Below are 13427 nucleotides of genomic sequence, written 5' to 3'. Positions count from 1 at the left end.
AGAAACCCAAGCCCAAGGGAATCCTTTGATGCAGGTCATATATGTCAGCCTCACTGGGCCCAGGGCAGAGTAGAGAAGGATGAAGAGTAGGTCTGGATGGGACAAATGGATGACATCCAGTATACTCACTTCCCATAATTCCTTCCCCCAGCCATGTCCAAGGCTCCGACTCTGTCCCTAGGGACTCAAAACTAAGGTTGAGATCCAAACCACTGAACCTCTCGCCTCTTCACCCATTCAGCCATCATGACCACTTTTACGTCCTGAATTCTGCCTCCTCTTCTCCATTTCACCTGAGCTATTACTACAGCCTCTACCTAATATCTCTGCCTCCAGTCTCTCTCCTTAAATCCAATCTGTACGTTGCCTCCAAATTGATCTTCCTATTCATCTCTCTCCTTGCCCACTTCTTACCTCTAAATCTTTAGCTTGACTCTTCAGAACCTGATCTCTTTCTCTTCCACTATTTCCCTAGCGTGAGGATTAAAAGTATCAACACAATGCCAAGCACATAGTAAATACTCAGTGTTTACTGAGATATTTTTATTATTATCTCAACTGGGCTGTTCCACTCCCCGAATATCACCTATATTTTATTCCTGCCATGCCCTTTGCTAACCTGGATTTAGGTCCTTTAGGTGGGAGTTTCCCCATCGACACTGTTCCTCAGCCTCTAATTATCTCTAAGTCCTTGTTCTCCTTCCCTCCAGCCTAAGAGGAAGTGACCTTTCTTTCCTAGACTGAAAAAGCTCCCTGTGTTTTCTATCCCCTTTCTTCCTGGGCAAGGTATCCAGACATCTGGTTCTACCAGCTGGCCCTTGCCCATCCTCTTCCATCTCCCCTGGCCCTTTTGCCTTCACCTTCAAACACGCATAGGCGTCTTGGTGCTGGCATTCCCTTGAGCTCCCATGCACTGCCCTCTTTCTCACTCCCGTATTTCTCACACAAGTAGCCCGTGCTTGCTGCCTCCACATTCTCCCTGCCCTTCTTTCTGTAACCCCTTCCAAATAGAACAGGAGCACCTTCACCTCTCTCCAAGTTCACTGATAATTTGCTTCTCAATCACCAGCTCTGACCTTTTCTGTCATCATCCTACTTGATCGTTTTGTATCATATTAGAATTCCTTCCCCTTCAAGGTCCAGATCAATAGAAACTCCAATGGCTTCTTTCATTCTTTTTTTTTTTTTTTTTTTTTTGGCGGGAAGAGAGAGGTAATTAGCTTTATTTCTTTATTTTTAGAGGAGGTACTGGGGATTGAAACCAGGACCTCATGCATGCTAAGCATGCCTTCTACAGCTTGAGCTATACCCTCCCCCTCATTCCTTTATTTTTAAATGTACGAATTCCCTGAGGTTGTACGCATATTTACCCTATTCTTTTTCTCTACAGCTACCCTTACTCCAGAAGCTGCAAATTTCTGTCCATGTCCTGCCCTCAGAAATGTTTTGTTTGGCCCTTCCCTGCACAGAAACTCTCACTGATTCCACAATCCTGGCAGATTAAGTCTAAACTTAGCTTTAACTTTTAAGGCCCTGACCAGTCTGACTGCTTTCTGTGTTCTCTGACATTCAGGGACTCCCTATTTCCAGCCCAGGACAGCTAACTCCTTGTTTTCCAAGGTAACTGGAAATAGACAACATGAATGCTTCAAAATAAAAAATAATGATAATATAACAATATTAAGTTTGCATTAAGAGCCCCAGATTTTTCTCTGTCATCATCAGAGTCGATCTTAACCTAATGATTGAAAACATGATTTTTCTAGCCTCTCTCTAGGACAGTATAGCATATGGTTAGGTTGCTGGGGTTAGTGAGATAGTTTGGCTTCACTGCTTATTATTATTGGCTATGTGCCTTTGGGCAAGTTTCTAACCTTTCCTTGACCCATTTTTTGTAAAAAGAGGATAAGCATCTGCTTTATAAGATTAAGGGTTAAACACAGTAATGTATGTAAATTGTTTAAACACAGTAGTTAGCAGATGGCCAAAGAATGGTACCCATTATTTTATATTATTGCTGCTTCACCTCTAAGCATATTACACAATTCACTTAAGTCATTATTAGAGCATGGACTGAATGGGAGTCAGACCTGGATTCCATGGGACCTCAGGCAAATCCCTTCCTGGGCCTCGGCTTCTTCAGCCAAAAATATGGGTATGTTGCTGTGATAGGGAGGGTGCACCACGTGCAGATTAAACTAGTGAAGCTCTAAAATCCCTGACACTGCTAAAGCCTCATGGAGGTAAGCCAGTTTCCCCTCACAGGGCACCCCAATCTTATCTCCCAGATAGGCAAGTCTGAATCCTGATTCTTTTTCTGGACCAAAGGATTCACCCCTCTTTCAGCCTCATTTTACTTGTTTGTAAAGCAATAACAAAACAGTTTTTAAAAACAAACACGTGCTACCTCCGTCCTAGCAGTATTCCTGCTGGTACTAAACAGTGGATGCTCTGGCCTTGTTTCTGCTCCCAAGCTTTTCCGTCTACTCCTTTCCCCGCAGCCCCCTCCTCGCTCCACTCTAGCCCGCCAGCGGCCGCCTGCTGCCTGTAACCTTCTCTAAACACCTGAAGTGCTTTAGGTCATTCCACCGAGTCCTGCACTATGCATCGTAAATACGATCCACAGGCTGGGTTTAAATATGAAGGGCGGGTGCGGGGAAGCTGCGGAATGAATGGAAGCGACTGGGGAATGCAAGCAACGCAGGCCCCGCCCCAGACGCGCCCCGCCCCGCCCACTATCCGACACCGGTTCTCTAAGACCTGGCTTTGCCTCTGTCTCACCCTTCAAATCCCGCTCCACGGCTGGACTCCCGTGAGATCTGTGACTTCCCCCGGAAGACCCGCCCCCCTGCCGTGGAGGCCAATGGAAGAGGGCGACGGTTGGGACAGTTGAGTTTTGAAGGAGCCAATGAGTGCTTGGAGCGGAGAGTTTAAGAAGCTTCAGTCCACACTGTTAAGGCTGGTCCGGGATCGGAACTTGCTGTGAGCTGACGGTGAGAGGCAGCTGGGACGAGAGAGCCGGGGTGGGGCCGCGGCCGGGGGTGTCGGGCCAGGAGGAGCTGCGGCCTGGGTGGCCCTGACTGTGGGGCCGGGCGTCCCAGATCACGGTCATCTCTCTTCCTCCGAAGCTCGGCCGGCAGCCACTGCAAGGACCTCTCCCCGTCCAGACGCTTCCATGGCCCAGTTCGTGTTCGAGAGTGACCTGCACTCGTTGCTGCAGCTGGATACACCCATCCCCAATGCACCCCCAGCGCGCTGGCAGCGCAAAGCCAAGGAAGCCGCGGGGCCCGTCCCCTCGCCCATGCGGGCCGCCAACCGATCTCATAGCGCTGGCAGGACCCCGGGCCGAACTCCCGGTCAGTGGGGTGCGGCGGGACACCGGGAGGGAGAGGGAAAGACTGAATGCTTTCTCCTCCCACGGGAGCCTGGTCAGATTGTCTGGTTTCCCTCTCCCCGCCCCAGGGAAATCCAGCTCCAAGATTCAGACCACTCCCAGCAAACCTGGCGGTGACCGCTATATCCCCCATCGCAGTGCTTCCCAGATGGAGGTGGCCAGCTTCCTCCTGAGCAAGGAGAATCAGCCCGAAAACAGCCAGACGCCCACCAAAAAGGTATGTGTCCCAAAGGGGCTTAAGGCAGGGGACCTGTCTGTGTAATCTGGATAACACCGCTTGCCTCACCACCACTCTTATGTGCCAGGAACATCAGAAAGCCTGGGCTCTGAACCTGAACGGTTTTGATGTAGAGGAAGCCAAGATCCTTCGGCTCAGTGGGAAACCACAAAATGCCCCAGAGGGTAAGACCTAAAGTTCTTGGAGGGAGATGTTGTTCCATCGTCCCGGCTCAGGGGAGATGCCTGTCTGCTCTTGGCACCTAAGACTGAGGGGAGGGAAGGTGCTTATCCAGCCCTCCAGGTGAGGAGCTGGGGGAGGTGTCAGTTCTCCCAGTGTCTAGACCCACTCTGTTGCCACAGGTTACCAGAACAGACTGAAAGTACTCTATAGCCAGAAGGCCACACCCGGCTCTAGCAGGAAGACCTGCCGTTACATTCCTTCCCTGCCAGACCGGATCCTGGATGCCCCTGAAATCCGGAATGACTACTGTGAGTGCAGCCTTCCCCTTGTCCAGTAGATAGAGAAAGAGGGCTCAGGAACTAGGCAAGCAAGGTAGCTCATGTGCTTCCCTTCCTCCTCTGGCAGACCTGAACCTTGTGGATTGGAGCTCTGGGAATGTACTCGCTGTGGCATTGGACAACAGTGTGTACCTGTGGAGTGCCAGCTCTGGTGACATCCTGCAGCTGCTGCAAATGGAGCAGCCTGGGGACTATGTGTCTTCTGTATCCTGGATCAAAGAGGGCAACTACCTGGCTGTGGGCACCAGCAGTGCTGAGGTGCAGGTGAGACTTGTCCCTGTGCTGCAGCTCCCCTGTCCCCCAGACCCAGGCACAGCGGGAGGATGGTCATGCCAAATCCCAATCTCTGATCCTAATGGTCTTCGCTCTCTGTAGCTATGGGATGTGCAACAGCAGAAACGACTTCGAAACATGACCAGTCATTCTGCCCGAGTGGGCTCTCTCTGTTGGAATAGCTATATCCTGTCCAGGTCAGTGGATTTTGCTAGTCTGTTACAAAATCAGTCTGTGATTTTTGCTCACTCTTCCCAGACTGACTGTACACCTCCAAACTGAACCTCTATACCCTGATGATTTCCAAAGTTCTAACTCTGGCTGCTGGCAGCATTTGGCACTGCCACAAAACCTGATTCCCTCTTCCCTCCTGCAGTGGCTCACGCTCTGGCCACATCCACCACCATGACGTTCGGGTGGCAGAACACCATGTGGCCACACTGAGTGGCCACAGCCAGGAAGTGTGTGGGCTGCGCTGGGCCCCAGATGGACGACATTTAGCCAGTGGTGGCAATGATAATTTGGTCAACGTGTGGCCCAGTGCTCCTGGAGAGGGTGGCTGGGTTCCTCTGCAGACATTCACCCAGCATCAAGGGGCTGTCAAGGTGAGAGTGGGGCTGGGCTGGGGCCTCTGCAGACTCTCACCCAGAACCTGGGGACTATTAAGGGGAGATGGGATGGTAGGATGGGACTGGGTTGATCTGTAACTCCTACATAGCTCCTTGTCTCACTCTAGTACCTGCTGACCCCACCTTTTTCCCACCTAGGCTGTAGCTTGGTGTCCCTGGCAGTCCAATGTCCTGGCAACTGGAGGGGGCACCAGTGATCGACACATTCGTATCTGGAATGTCTGCTCTGGGGCCTGTCTGAGTGCTGTGGATGCCCATTCCCAGGTAGTCCTCCTTACTCCAGCCTCTCACTCCCAGATGTGTTCCTAGTCTATTTAGTCTTCCTGGGGCAACCATGTCCCCTCCAGTGGCTTCACAACTCTATACCCTGATGATTTCCAAACTGCTAACTCAGCGCTCACTCATGAGCTCCAGACCCATTATTTCCAACAGTCCACAGACCGCTTATTTCTAACCCCATGTCCTATAGGTGGCACCACCCTAATATATCCCAAATTAAGCTTGTCATTTCCCCTTGCCTCCCTGAAACATGTTCCTCCTCCTACGTTTTTTGAGAGTGACACTACTCAGAAATTTGAAAAACCTTGAATCTTTTATCCTCCTCACCTAGTCACCAAGATGTATCAGTTTTACCTCAGAATATCATTCACCCCTCCCCTCGGCCTCATCCTCCTTCCCACAGTACTGGTCTCAGCACTCTGTTTCTTCCAGTCTGTCCTCTGCACTGATCCAGGTGGTCTGTTACTGTCCCCCTTCAGCCTGGTGATGGTACCTTGTCACCTTCCATGTATAATCCAAATCTGTCAGAATACTTGAGGCCCTTGCTGGAGGGTCTGTCTGCAACCACTCTGGCTTCCCCTCCTCCCACCTTCATGCATGCAACCTGCACTCAACACTTGGGCTCTGGGGCAAGAGTTCAAATCCTGGCTCTCTCACCTACTAACTTAATTACATGTGATCTTAGGCTACTTGCTGAACTTCCTTCTGTTTGGTTCCTTGTCTGTAAAATGGGTAACAGTTACAACTCTCAAAAGGCTTTTGTAAAGATGACGAACATTCAAGTTTGAGTCCATAGCACCTGGCAGGGTGCCTAACACCAGAGAGGACTTGGTTCTGATTTGAGTGGCACTGGCCCTCTCTCATGCCCATGCCATCCCCTCTCCACAGGTGTGCTCCATCCTCTGGTCTTCCCACTACAAGGAGCTCATCTCAGGCCATGGCTTTGCCCAGAACCAGCTGGTTATTTGGAAGTACCCAACTATGGCCAAGGTGGCTGAGCTCAAAGGTAGGTGCTAAGTGACAGAAGCCAGACACAAAAGGCCACCTTTATTGTATGACTATTTATATGAAATGTCCAGAAGCAGCAAATGCAGGGAGAGAGAACATTAGTGGTTGCTAGGGGCTGGGAGCAGAGTAGTAGGGAGTGACTTTCTTTATGCAGTGATGAAAATGTTCTAGAATTACTGTCATGATGTTTGCACAGCTCGTGAGTATACTAAAAGCTAATGAATAGTATGCTTTAAAAGGCTGAATTTTGTAGTATGTGAATTGTTAATTATCTCAATAAAGCTGTCGTAAAAAACCAAAAACCAAAAAAGCTAGGCAGCTTTCAGACCTGGAGGGCTACAGGTATCTACCTTCATAGGTACTGCTCTCACTTTTCCCCCTGTTGTGCCCCAGGTCACACAGCCCGGGTCCTAAGTCTGACCATGAGCCCAGATGGAGCTACAGTGGCATCAGCAGCAGCAGATGAGACCCTGCGGCTGTGGCGCTGCTTTGAGTTGGACCCTGCACGGCGGCGGGAGCGGGAAAAGGCCAATGCAGCCAAAAGCAGCCTCATCCACCAAGGCATCCGTTGAGAACCAACTCACCAGTTTTTTGTGCTTTTTTTTTTTTTTTTTTTTACTTTTTCTAATAAAGTCACGCCTCCCTCTCTTCTCTTTGCATGACCTCTGTCCCCGCAGCCTTCCCAAGGGCTCCCTCTCCACTGTGGACAGAGAGCTCGAGAAACAGTCACCCTGTGGGAGCCTTGCCCATCCCTCCTGTTTGCAGGCAGGCTGGCCGGCTTTGTACCCCACCTCATCCGTTCACACATGTACACACACAGCCTCAGTGGTTGCCTCTGTCACTTTTAATGGAGACATAAGTGAGTGAGCAGCCTCCACAGGCTATATTCCCAGGCCTCCCACCCACCCTGACCTTTGGCCAAGAAGCTCCTGCTTCAGTGTGAGGTGGACAAGGAGGGAGCCTGGATCCATAGTGACAGATTATTGCTGACCTCTTCAGTGTGAGGAAAAAGGCCACAAGACCCTGGTGGGGGCCAGCCCTGAGTGCTCCTCTCCCAAGTGTAAGGCAGGGAGGGGAAAGTAAGTGTCCAGCCCTTCCAGGCCCCTAGCTCTGCTCTGGAGCGGCAGAGGGCGGTGAGGCCACGTCCCTGGGGCTGGCCGGGAGAAGTGGGGGAGGAACGGAAGCAGTGGTCCCTGTGTACCAGCTGTGGGGAGCAGAGGGCCTGTCCCCCAGCTCAGTCCTGATCACATGAGCTCTGGTCACAGGTGTAGCTGGGGAGGACAATGACAGATGCTGCCCAAGGTGCAGTCCTGAGGCACTTAGGTGGGCGCCCAGCTAGGCCATGTTTCTCAGTTGGCCTTGACTTTGGCAGTACCTGGAGCTCCGTTTTGCTGAAGTACACGGGGCAGCCGCTTGCCTTTGGTGTAAGATTGATACCAGAAATTGGAGAAGAGCACGAAGAAGATGGTGCCGTACATCCAGATGAGGTGGATGATGACTGGGTATTGGTAGTTACAGCTGGGCATGAAGTAGTACTGGGAGATGTGCAGTGAGACCAGGACAAACTGGATCTAGGACAGAGCAAGGCAAGGAAGGGTCAGAGGGAACAGTGAGAGGACTGGAGGGAAGGGGTAGAGAAAGAACTCTGAGTAGGGAGGAATGGGGACAGAGGAGGTAGGCTGGATAAAGGTAGGGTCCAGACCAGGAATGCTGGGATGGTTATAGATCGGGCCCAGGCCCCTCACCAGCTGGATGGCTGTCATGTGCTTTTTCCACCAAAGGTAGGGCTGAGCCACAGGGCCAAGGGCAGACAATCCATAGTACAGGTACATGACCACGTGCACAGAGGAGTTGATCATGGCGTGGAAAGAGCCCATTCCTCCTGTGAATGGACAATGGACAGGGTCAGGAGAGTCCGGCCTCATTCCCAGTGGTCATCCCTCCTCCCTCAGTGGCCTTCACCACTCACCTGGGGCAATTTTTACCCCCCACCACCAGCTCCAAGGAAGCACTGAGTGGTGGAAAACATGTAGGAAGGTCACCTGTCCATCTTTTTTCCGGAGAATAAAGATGATCTGAGAGAAGAGTCAGGAAAGGGGTTTCAGTGCCAGGGCCTCTCAATCCTTTCTCCCCGCAAGTTCTTGTATCTCCTGTAACGACTCACCGTGTCTATCAGCTCAATGAACTTGGAGAAGAGGAACAGCCAGGCCACTCGAACCATCTGCAAGAAGTCAGAGCAGCCTTAGGATCCCCAAGAGTCTCCCCAACTGGTCCATGAGCACAGGTCACACCCAAACTGCTCCTAGTCCCAGGCTGCCAAGGCAGGATCTGGCCCCTGTCCCTACTTACCCTCAGTGCCTCCGGGTTGTTGGAAAAGTCCACTGGGTCACAGCGCCAGGTGTATGTACTCAACCAGCCAGACATCAGGAACTACGAAGGGGTGTAGGTTAGATCACTAGACTTCCCTCCCCTCTCCCAATCTCTTCCTTTATCTAGATAAAGAAATGGATCTGAGCCTGTCTGGAAAATAGAAGACGTGCTCTGGCCCTCAGGCCCGCCCCTCATCCTGCCAGCAAGCATTAAAGCCCAGGCATCCCAGGGGCCCACCTCATAGACAATGTAGAGGGAAAATGCCACCAGTGAGAAGTTGTAGACAATCATGAAGCCGCGGAGCTGGAAGGGCTTCCGCTTGGCCATGATGCGAGGCCCAAGTGAAAGAACGAAGTACACATAGGTCAGGAGGATGGAGGTCATTAGCAGGGGGGACCCCATCAGAGGGTAGCCCTGGATCCGGGGATCTGTGAATAAGGGTCAAAGGAGTCAGGAAGGGTCACAGGGTCCAAGGGTCCCTACCAGGTTTGCAGGCATGAGGTCAGGTCACAAAGGGTCAGGGGTTGGTAGGGACTCTCCATTAGGAGACAGCCTAGATCCATGGATCTCAGGGTGGGATGGAGGAAGGGCTGGTGGACAGCATCTTACCTGCATGATTCATCATCTCCTGGTACAAGTTCACAACAGCCTCCATCCTGGCTAAGGACTCTGGCGAGGTATGGAGGATGAGTGTCAGACTGGGCCGACTGCATTCTCCCTCCCCTACCTTCACCCCTGACCCACAGACAGGACACAGACCAGACGGGACAGCACCCCACACCTCACAGAACAGCGAGAGGAAGGAATTGCTAGGGACTGGGGACGAGGGGTAGGAGGAGGCCGTTTGGCAGGGGCATCTGCTTCCCGTACATCCTGCCTGCCTGGGAAGGGCTGTTCCGCCCTTCCTCTCCACACCTTACTCTCCTCTCCTCACTCTCTGGTCCTCTCCAGGGATTTAACTTCCTGACCTCCCCTCCCTTCTTCTTCCACGAGAACTCTGTTTCTGGAGTCCTTCCAGAAAGTCTTAACCCTCACCAACAGAGAACTCATCTCCAGAATGAGCCATCTCTCCCTTCCTCACCAAAGTCTCACATCTCCATCTCTCAGCTCTGGGTCTTTCTTCTCTCCAGGGACCCTCCCCTTCAACCTCTTCTGTCCCACTTCAGGATGCTCACCTCCCGGGATGGTCCCTGCTGTCCCCTCCTCCTCTCCCTGTCGGGACACCCCCTCGGCTCTCCTCTGTCCTCCTGGGCTCTCACCTCCAGCCTCTCCTCTCGTCTGTCTCGGGTGCACTCCTCTTGCCCTTCCTCTGCAGGAGCCTGGCTCTTTGAGGCTCCTGCCCTGGCAGCTCCACCTGTCTGACTAGATCTGGCAGCAGTCCCGCCCTTCACCCGCCCCCGCTGGACTGAGCATATGGGGTGGAGGGTGGGTCCAGGCCACAGGTCAGTGCCTGGAGGACCCACCAGGATTGAGAAAGCCAAGTAAAGCCCAAGACTCAACACCCACCCATCTTGGACCAGTCAGATGAGCTAAGGTTCTAGGTTTTGAGCCAGAAACCTCCCAGGACTCCATCCCCAGCCTTAGTCTTGGCCCAAAGAGAACTGCTGAAAACCCACACCCAGCATCCTCTCTTAAGCTAGCCAGAAATTCTCAGTTTGCCCTACTTCAGAATGGGTATGATCACCCTTCTCTCCCAGGGAGGGGCAGGGAAGCCAGTGGCATGTGAGGAGGTGGGAAGTGGGAGAGGTCTCAGGCATCCTCCCCTCCCACAGGGAGGGGTCCTCATGAGCTAGGCCCTCTGGCCCTCTGGCCCTCTTCCCCTCAGAGCCCAAAAGGAATGTCGGGGGAGGGCTCACAGGGATACAAAAGCCTTCGCCCAGATGGAGGAGAGCCTGGGACTCAGAGGCAGTCCCAGAGGGACAAGGCATTCCCCAAACAGCCAGGGCAGCAAATACTCTGCAAGCTGCCTGCCCTCAAGTCAGCCAGGTTCCCTCTACCCAGAGAACCACCTGTGCAGGGACGAAGTGAAGAACACATCTGACACAGCCACGGAGGCTGCACCCGCGCCCCTAGCACACACAGCTCCCAGATGCTCCCCCAACCTCCATGTTGACCCACAACTGCCCTACCACGGTCAGGCCCCTAGGCCTCCCGTACATACATCTCCTGTTACACGGCTCTCCCCAGCTCCCAACAACAACTCACCAGTGGCTAGTATACCCAGGCACACACAGAGTCCACATACCTCCCGCTGGCCACAACTGCCCTCCTCTGACACACCACCCGGACGAGTCTCCGTGGACTTTGACATGCATGGTTTCTAACACTCAGGCCTACTCCTAACTGCGTTCACACTGGCAAACACCCACACCCACACTCACAAACACTCCTTTACAGGTCCCGCATTACCATGTGCAAATGCTTACACTCACACGGTGGGTTCATACGCAGGTTTCCTCACATGTATGTGAGTCACCGGTAAATGCAGTCACACAAACTCCCACAGCCCACCTGCAGGTGAATGAACTGAACCACAAGGTTTGCAGACACACACCTGCCCTGGGTCGTGCAGCAGGACAGATCTCTTTTCACTGATAGCAGTTGTCATTCATTCATTCACGGTCAGATCTTTGTTGGTCATTTATTCTGGGGTAGGGCTCACCGGAGGCATGTGCTCCCACACTCGATTCCTCCCTCACCATGTGAGTTCGCCAGCTACTTATCTCCTGGTCTCTCCAGCTACCATCCCCAAGTTCACCTCCCCCCACAAGCACCACACACACACCCTGGAGATCAGGGTTGGCTCAAGGCTTCTGGAAAGAACCTCTCCCCAAGTTTGAGGAGAATCTGGGTGTGTTACAGGTAGGGAAACTCAGTGTGGTCCTTGCTTCCTTTAAGATGGATGGAAGGGAAAAGGAGACAGGCAAAGGAAGGGGGAGGTGGGGGTGGAGAAGGGAGCCAAGGGGAAGGAGGAGTAGGAGGCGCATAGGGGCTAGACCAGGAGGTGGTGGAGGAAAGCCTAGGTTTAAGCAAATGGGGGCCAGGCGGGAGGGAGGTTGCTGGGGAGGCCCAGCCCCAGAGAGCTAGGACCTCCCACCCACTCTCCCCAGGATCAGCCTCGCCCACAGCCTGGGCAGGGCAGGGCAAGGCCGGGTCAGGCGGGCCAGCGGGGCAGGGGCCCCGGCACGTGGCGAGCCCGCCCTGGAAGGTCCAGACTCACCAGTGGGGGCCAGGCGGGCAGTCGTGGAGGGCTCAGAGGGAGCAGGGCCAGAGAAGAGTCCCCGGGGCCAGCCTGCCTGCCACTTCCTCATCTGCTGGGCCGACTTTCTGTCACCAGAGGAGGAGGGGGCGGGCCGGGTTGGGGGGCGCCTGCTGATTGGGCCGCGGGCGGAGGCAGGAGGGGCCGTCCAGCCCCGGCTCTGAGGCCAGAGGGGCGGGGGCAGGGGCGGGCCGCCAGATGCCCTGGCAGGAAGCATGCCCAGCCCAGGCTCCCCACCCTTTCCCGCCGCATCGCAGCCCGCCTGGTCAGCTTGCGCGGCCTGGCCTCCGCCCGCCAGAGTTGCACCCTGCGTCTTCCTGACGTTCCGCCCCTGGATGGCCTCATTCTGGGCCTCCGGGGGTTAATCCACCAACACGACCCATACAGCTTCTGTTGGTGGCCGGCCCACGCAGCCTAGGAACCTGGGAAATGTTCCAGGGCTCGGCCCTTCCCTCAAAGAGCTCCCTCTCTAGAGGGTGGGACGGGAGGGGTGGGCTGGAGGCAGCCTGCGAGAGCCGCCGACTAGGTGAGGCTGAGAGGTCTCAGCCCCAGGGAGCAGTTGCGGAGGAAAGCCTTCCCTACGAGCCTGTAAACTTGGATAAGACTAGCATTAGGAGTTGCTGGGAGGATTTTGTGGAGTGGAGGTGAGAGAATACAAGTAGCCTGGAGCAGAAGTTAGTGAATCACCAGCTACACTGGCCTTCCAGGTAGTGAAAGGAGCGGGAAGTGAAGTCAACTGTGGCTGAAGGTAGGAGGTCTTGAACGCCAAATGGGGCAGTTCGATTTATTTTGGAAGCAGAGGGGAAACAGTGAAGAGTTTTCAGGAGGCTATAGTCAGGCCTGTATTATCTAATACTCTTCACATATTTATCAACATCCTACCACGTGCAAGATGGAGTTGATTGCTGGTGACACATCAATGAACAAGGCACATGCTGTCCTTGCATGGGGTTTACTGTCTGGTCAAATCACTTCATTCTGGCAGCCAGTGTGATGAGGGTACTGGAGGGAGACCAGATAAGAGAGCACCCCGACCTAAGAAGGTTTGGAAATTGATGGGATTGGAGGAGCAGACGCTGGAGATTTCCCTGAGACAGCTGGACCCTCTCTGTATACTTCACTGTCTATCTGGCTTCCTGCACTCTCCCCTCCCTGTTGCACACACTCACTGGTGAGGACTAGGTTTTAGCAAAATGAAATCTGTATCTCCAGCAGCTCCTAGAACAGTGCTTTGCATAGAGTGATCCAGTAAATGCTTACAGGATTATATGATGTACATGTGGAATTCAGAAGGGGTGGTGGTTTGGGAGAAGCAATGTGTTTGTCAATGGTGTGGAAGTTTAGTCTTAGAGTTAAGAGGTCAGCACCAAAGTACAGCCATGATCTAAACTATTAGTGCCTACCCTAGAAGGGAAAAGGCCAAAGAATTCAACCATTCAAAAGGCTCAAACTTCTTAGCGCTGTACATTAAGGCCGA

The 13427-nt window shown here is 53.3% G+C and overlaps 2 protein-coding genes across 6 annotated transcripts; one reads left to right on the top strand and one right to left on the bottom strand.

Annotated features, from left to right (window-relative positions):
• The first annotated feature begins 2836 nt into the window (after positions 1 to 2836).
• CDC20 (cell division cycle 20) lies at positions 2837 to 6967 on the top strand. Of its 2 annotated transcripts, none has more exons than XM_015236057.3 (11): positions 2837 to 2993; positions 3129 to 3356; positions 3463 to 3611; positions 3700 to 3796; positions 3974 to 4102; positions 4200 to 4396; positions 4508 to 4602; positions 4782 to 5010; positions 5173 to 5298; positions 6202 to 6319; positions 6715 to 6967. In XM_015236057.3, exons 2-11 carry the CDS (start codon positions 3176 to 3178, stop codon positions 6891 to 6893), a joined length of 1500 nt encoding a protein of 499 aa, XP_015091543.1. In that variant the 5' UTR covers positions 2837 to 2993; positions 3129 to 3175; the 3' UTR covers positions 6894 to 6967. The 2 variants fall into 2 exon arrangements, with proteins under 2 accessions (XP_015091543.1, XP_031539986.1); XM_031684126.2 differs by having other exon boundaries at positions 2854 to 2993; positions 3102 to 3356.
• Positions 6968 to 7147: 180 nt separating this feature from the next.
• ELOVL1 (ELOVL fatty acid elongase 1) lies at positions 7148 to 12067 on the bottom strand. Of its 4 annotated transcripts, none has more exons than XM_072974618.1 (8): positions 11912 to 12067; positions 9301 to 9360; positions 8929 to 9119; positions 8671 to 8751; positions 8486 to 8542; positions 8291 to 8396; positions 8067 to 8203; positions 7148 to 7892 (listed from the first exon to the last, which is right to left on the bottom strand). In XM_072974618.1, exons 1-8 carry the CDS (start codon positions 12000 to 12002, stop codon positions 7671 to 7673), a joined length of 945 nt encoding a protein of 314 aa, XP_072830719.1. In that variant the 5' UTR covers positions 12003 to 12067; the 3' UTR covers positions 7148 to 7670. The 4 variants fall into 4 exon arrangements, with proteins under 4 accessions (XP_072830719.1, XP_072830720.1, XP_015091547.2 ...); XM_072974619.1 differs by lacking the exon at positions 11912 to 12067 and adding an exon at positions 10937 to 11229; XM_015236061.3 differs by lacking the exon at positions 11912 to 12067 and adding an exon at positions 9951 to 10060.
• Between the last annotated feature and the right edge of the window lie 1360 nt (positions 12068 to 13427).

This window comes from Vicugna pacos, chromosome 13, assembly GCF_048564905.1.
Source record: "Vicugna pacos chromosome 13, VicPac4, whole genome shotgun sequence".
In the NCBI taxonomy this organism is placed as follows: Eukaryota; Metazoa; Chordata; class Mammalia; order Artiodactyla; family Camelidae; genus Vicugna; species Vicugna pacos.
The sequence above is the reverse complement of the archived record's forward strand: the minus strand, read 5'-3'. Positions and strand labels throughout refer to the sequence as shown.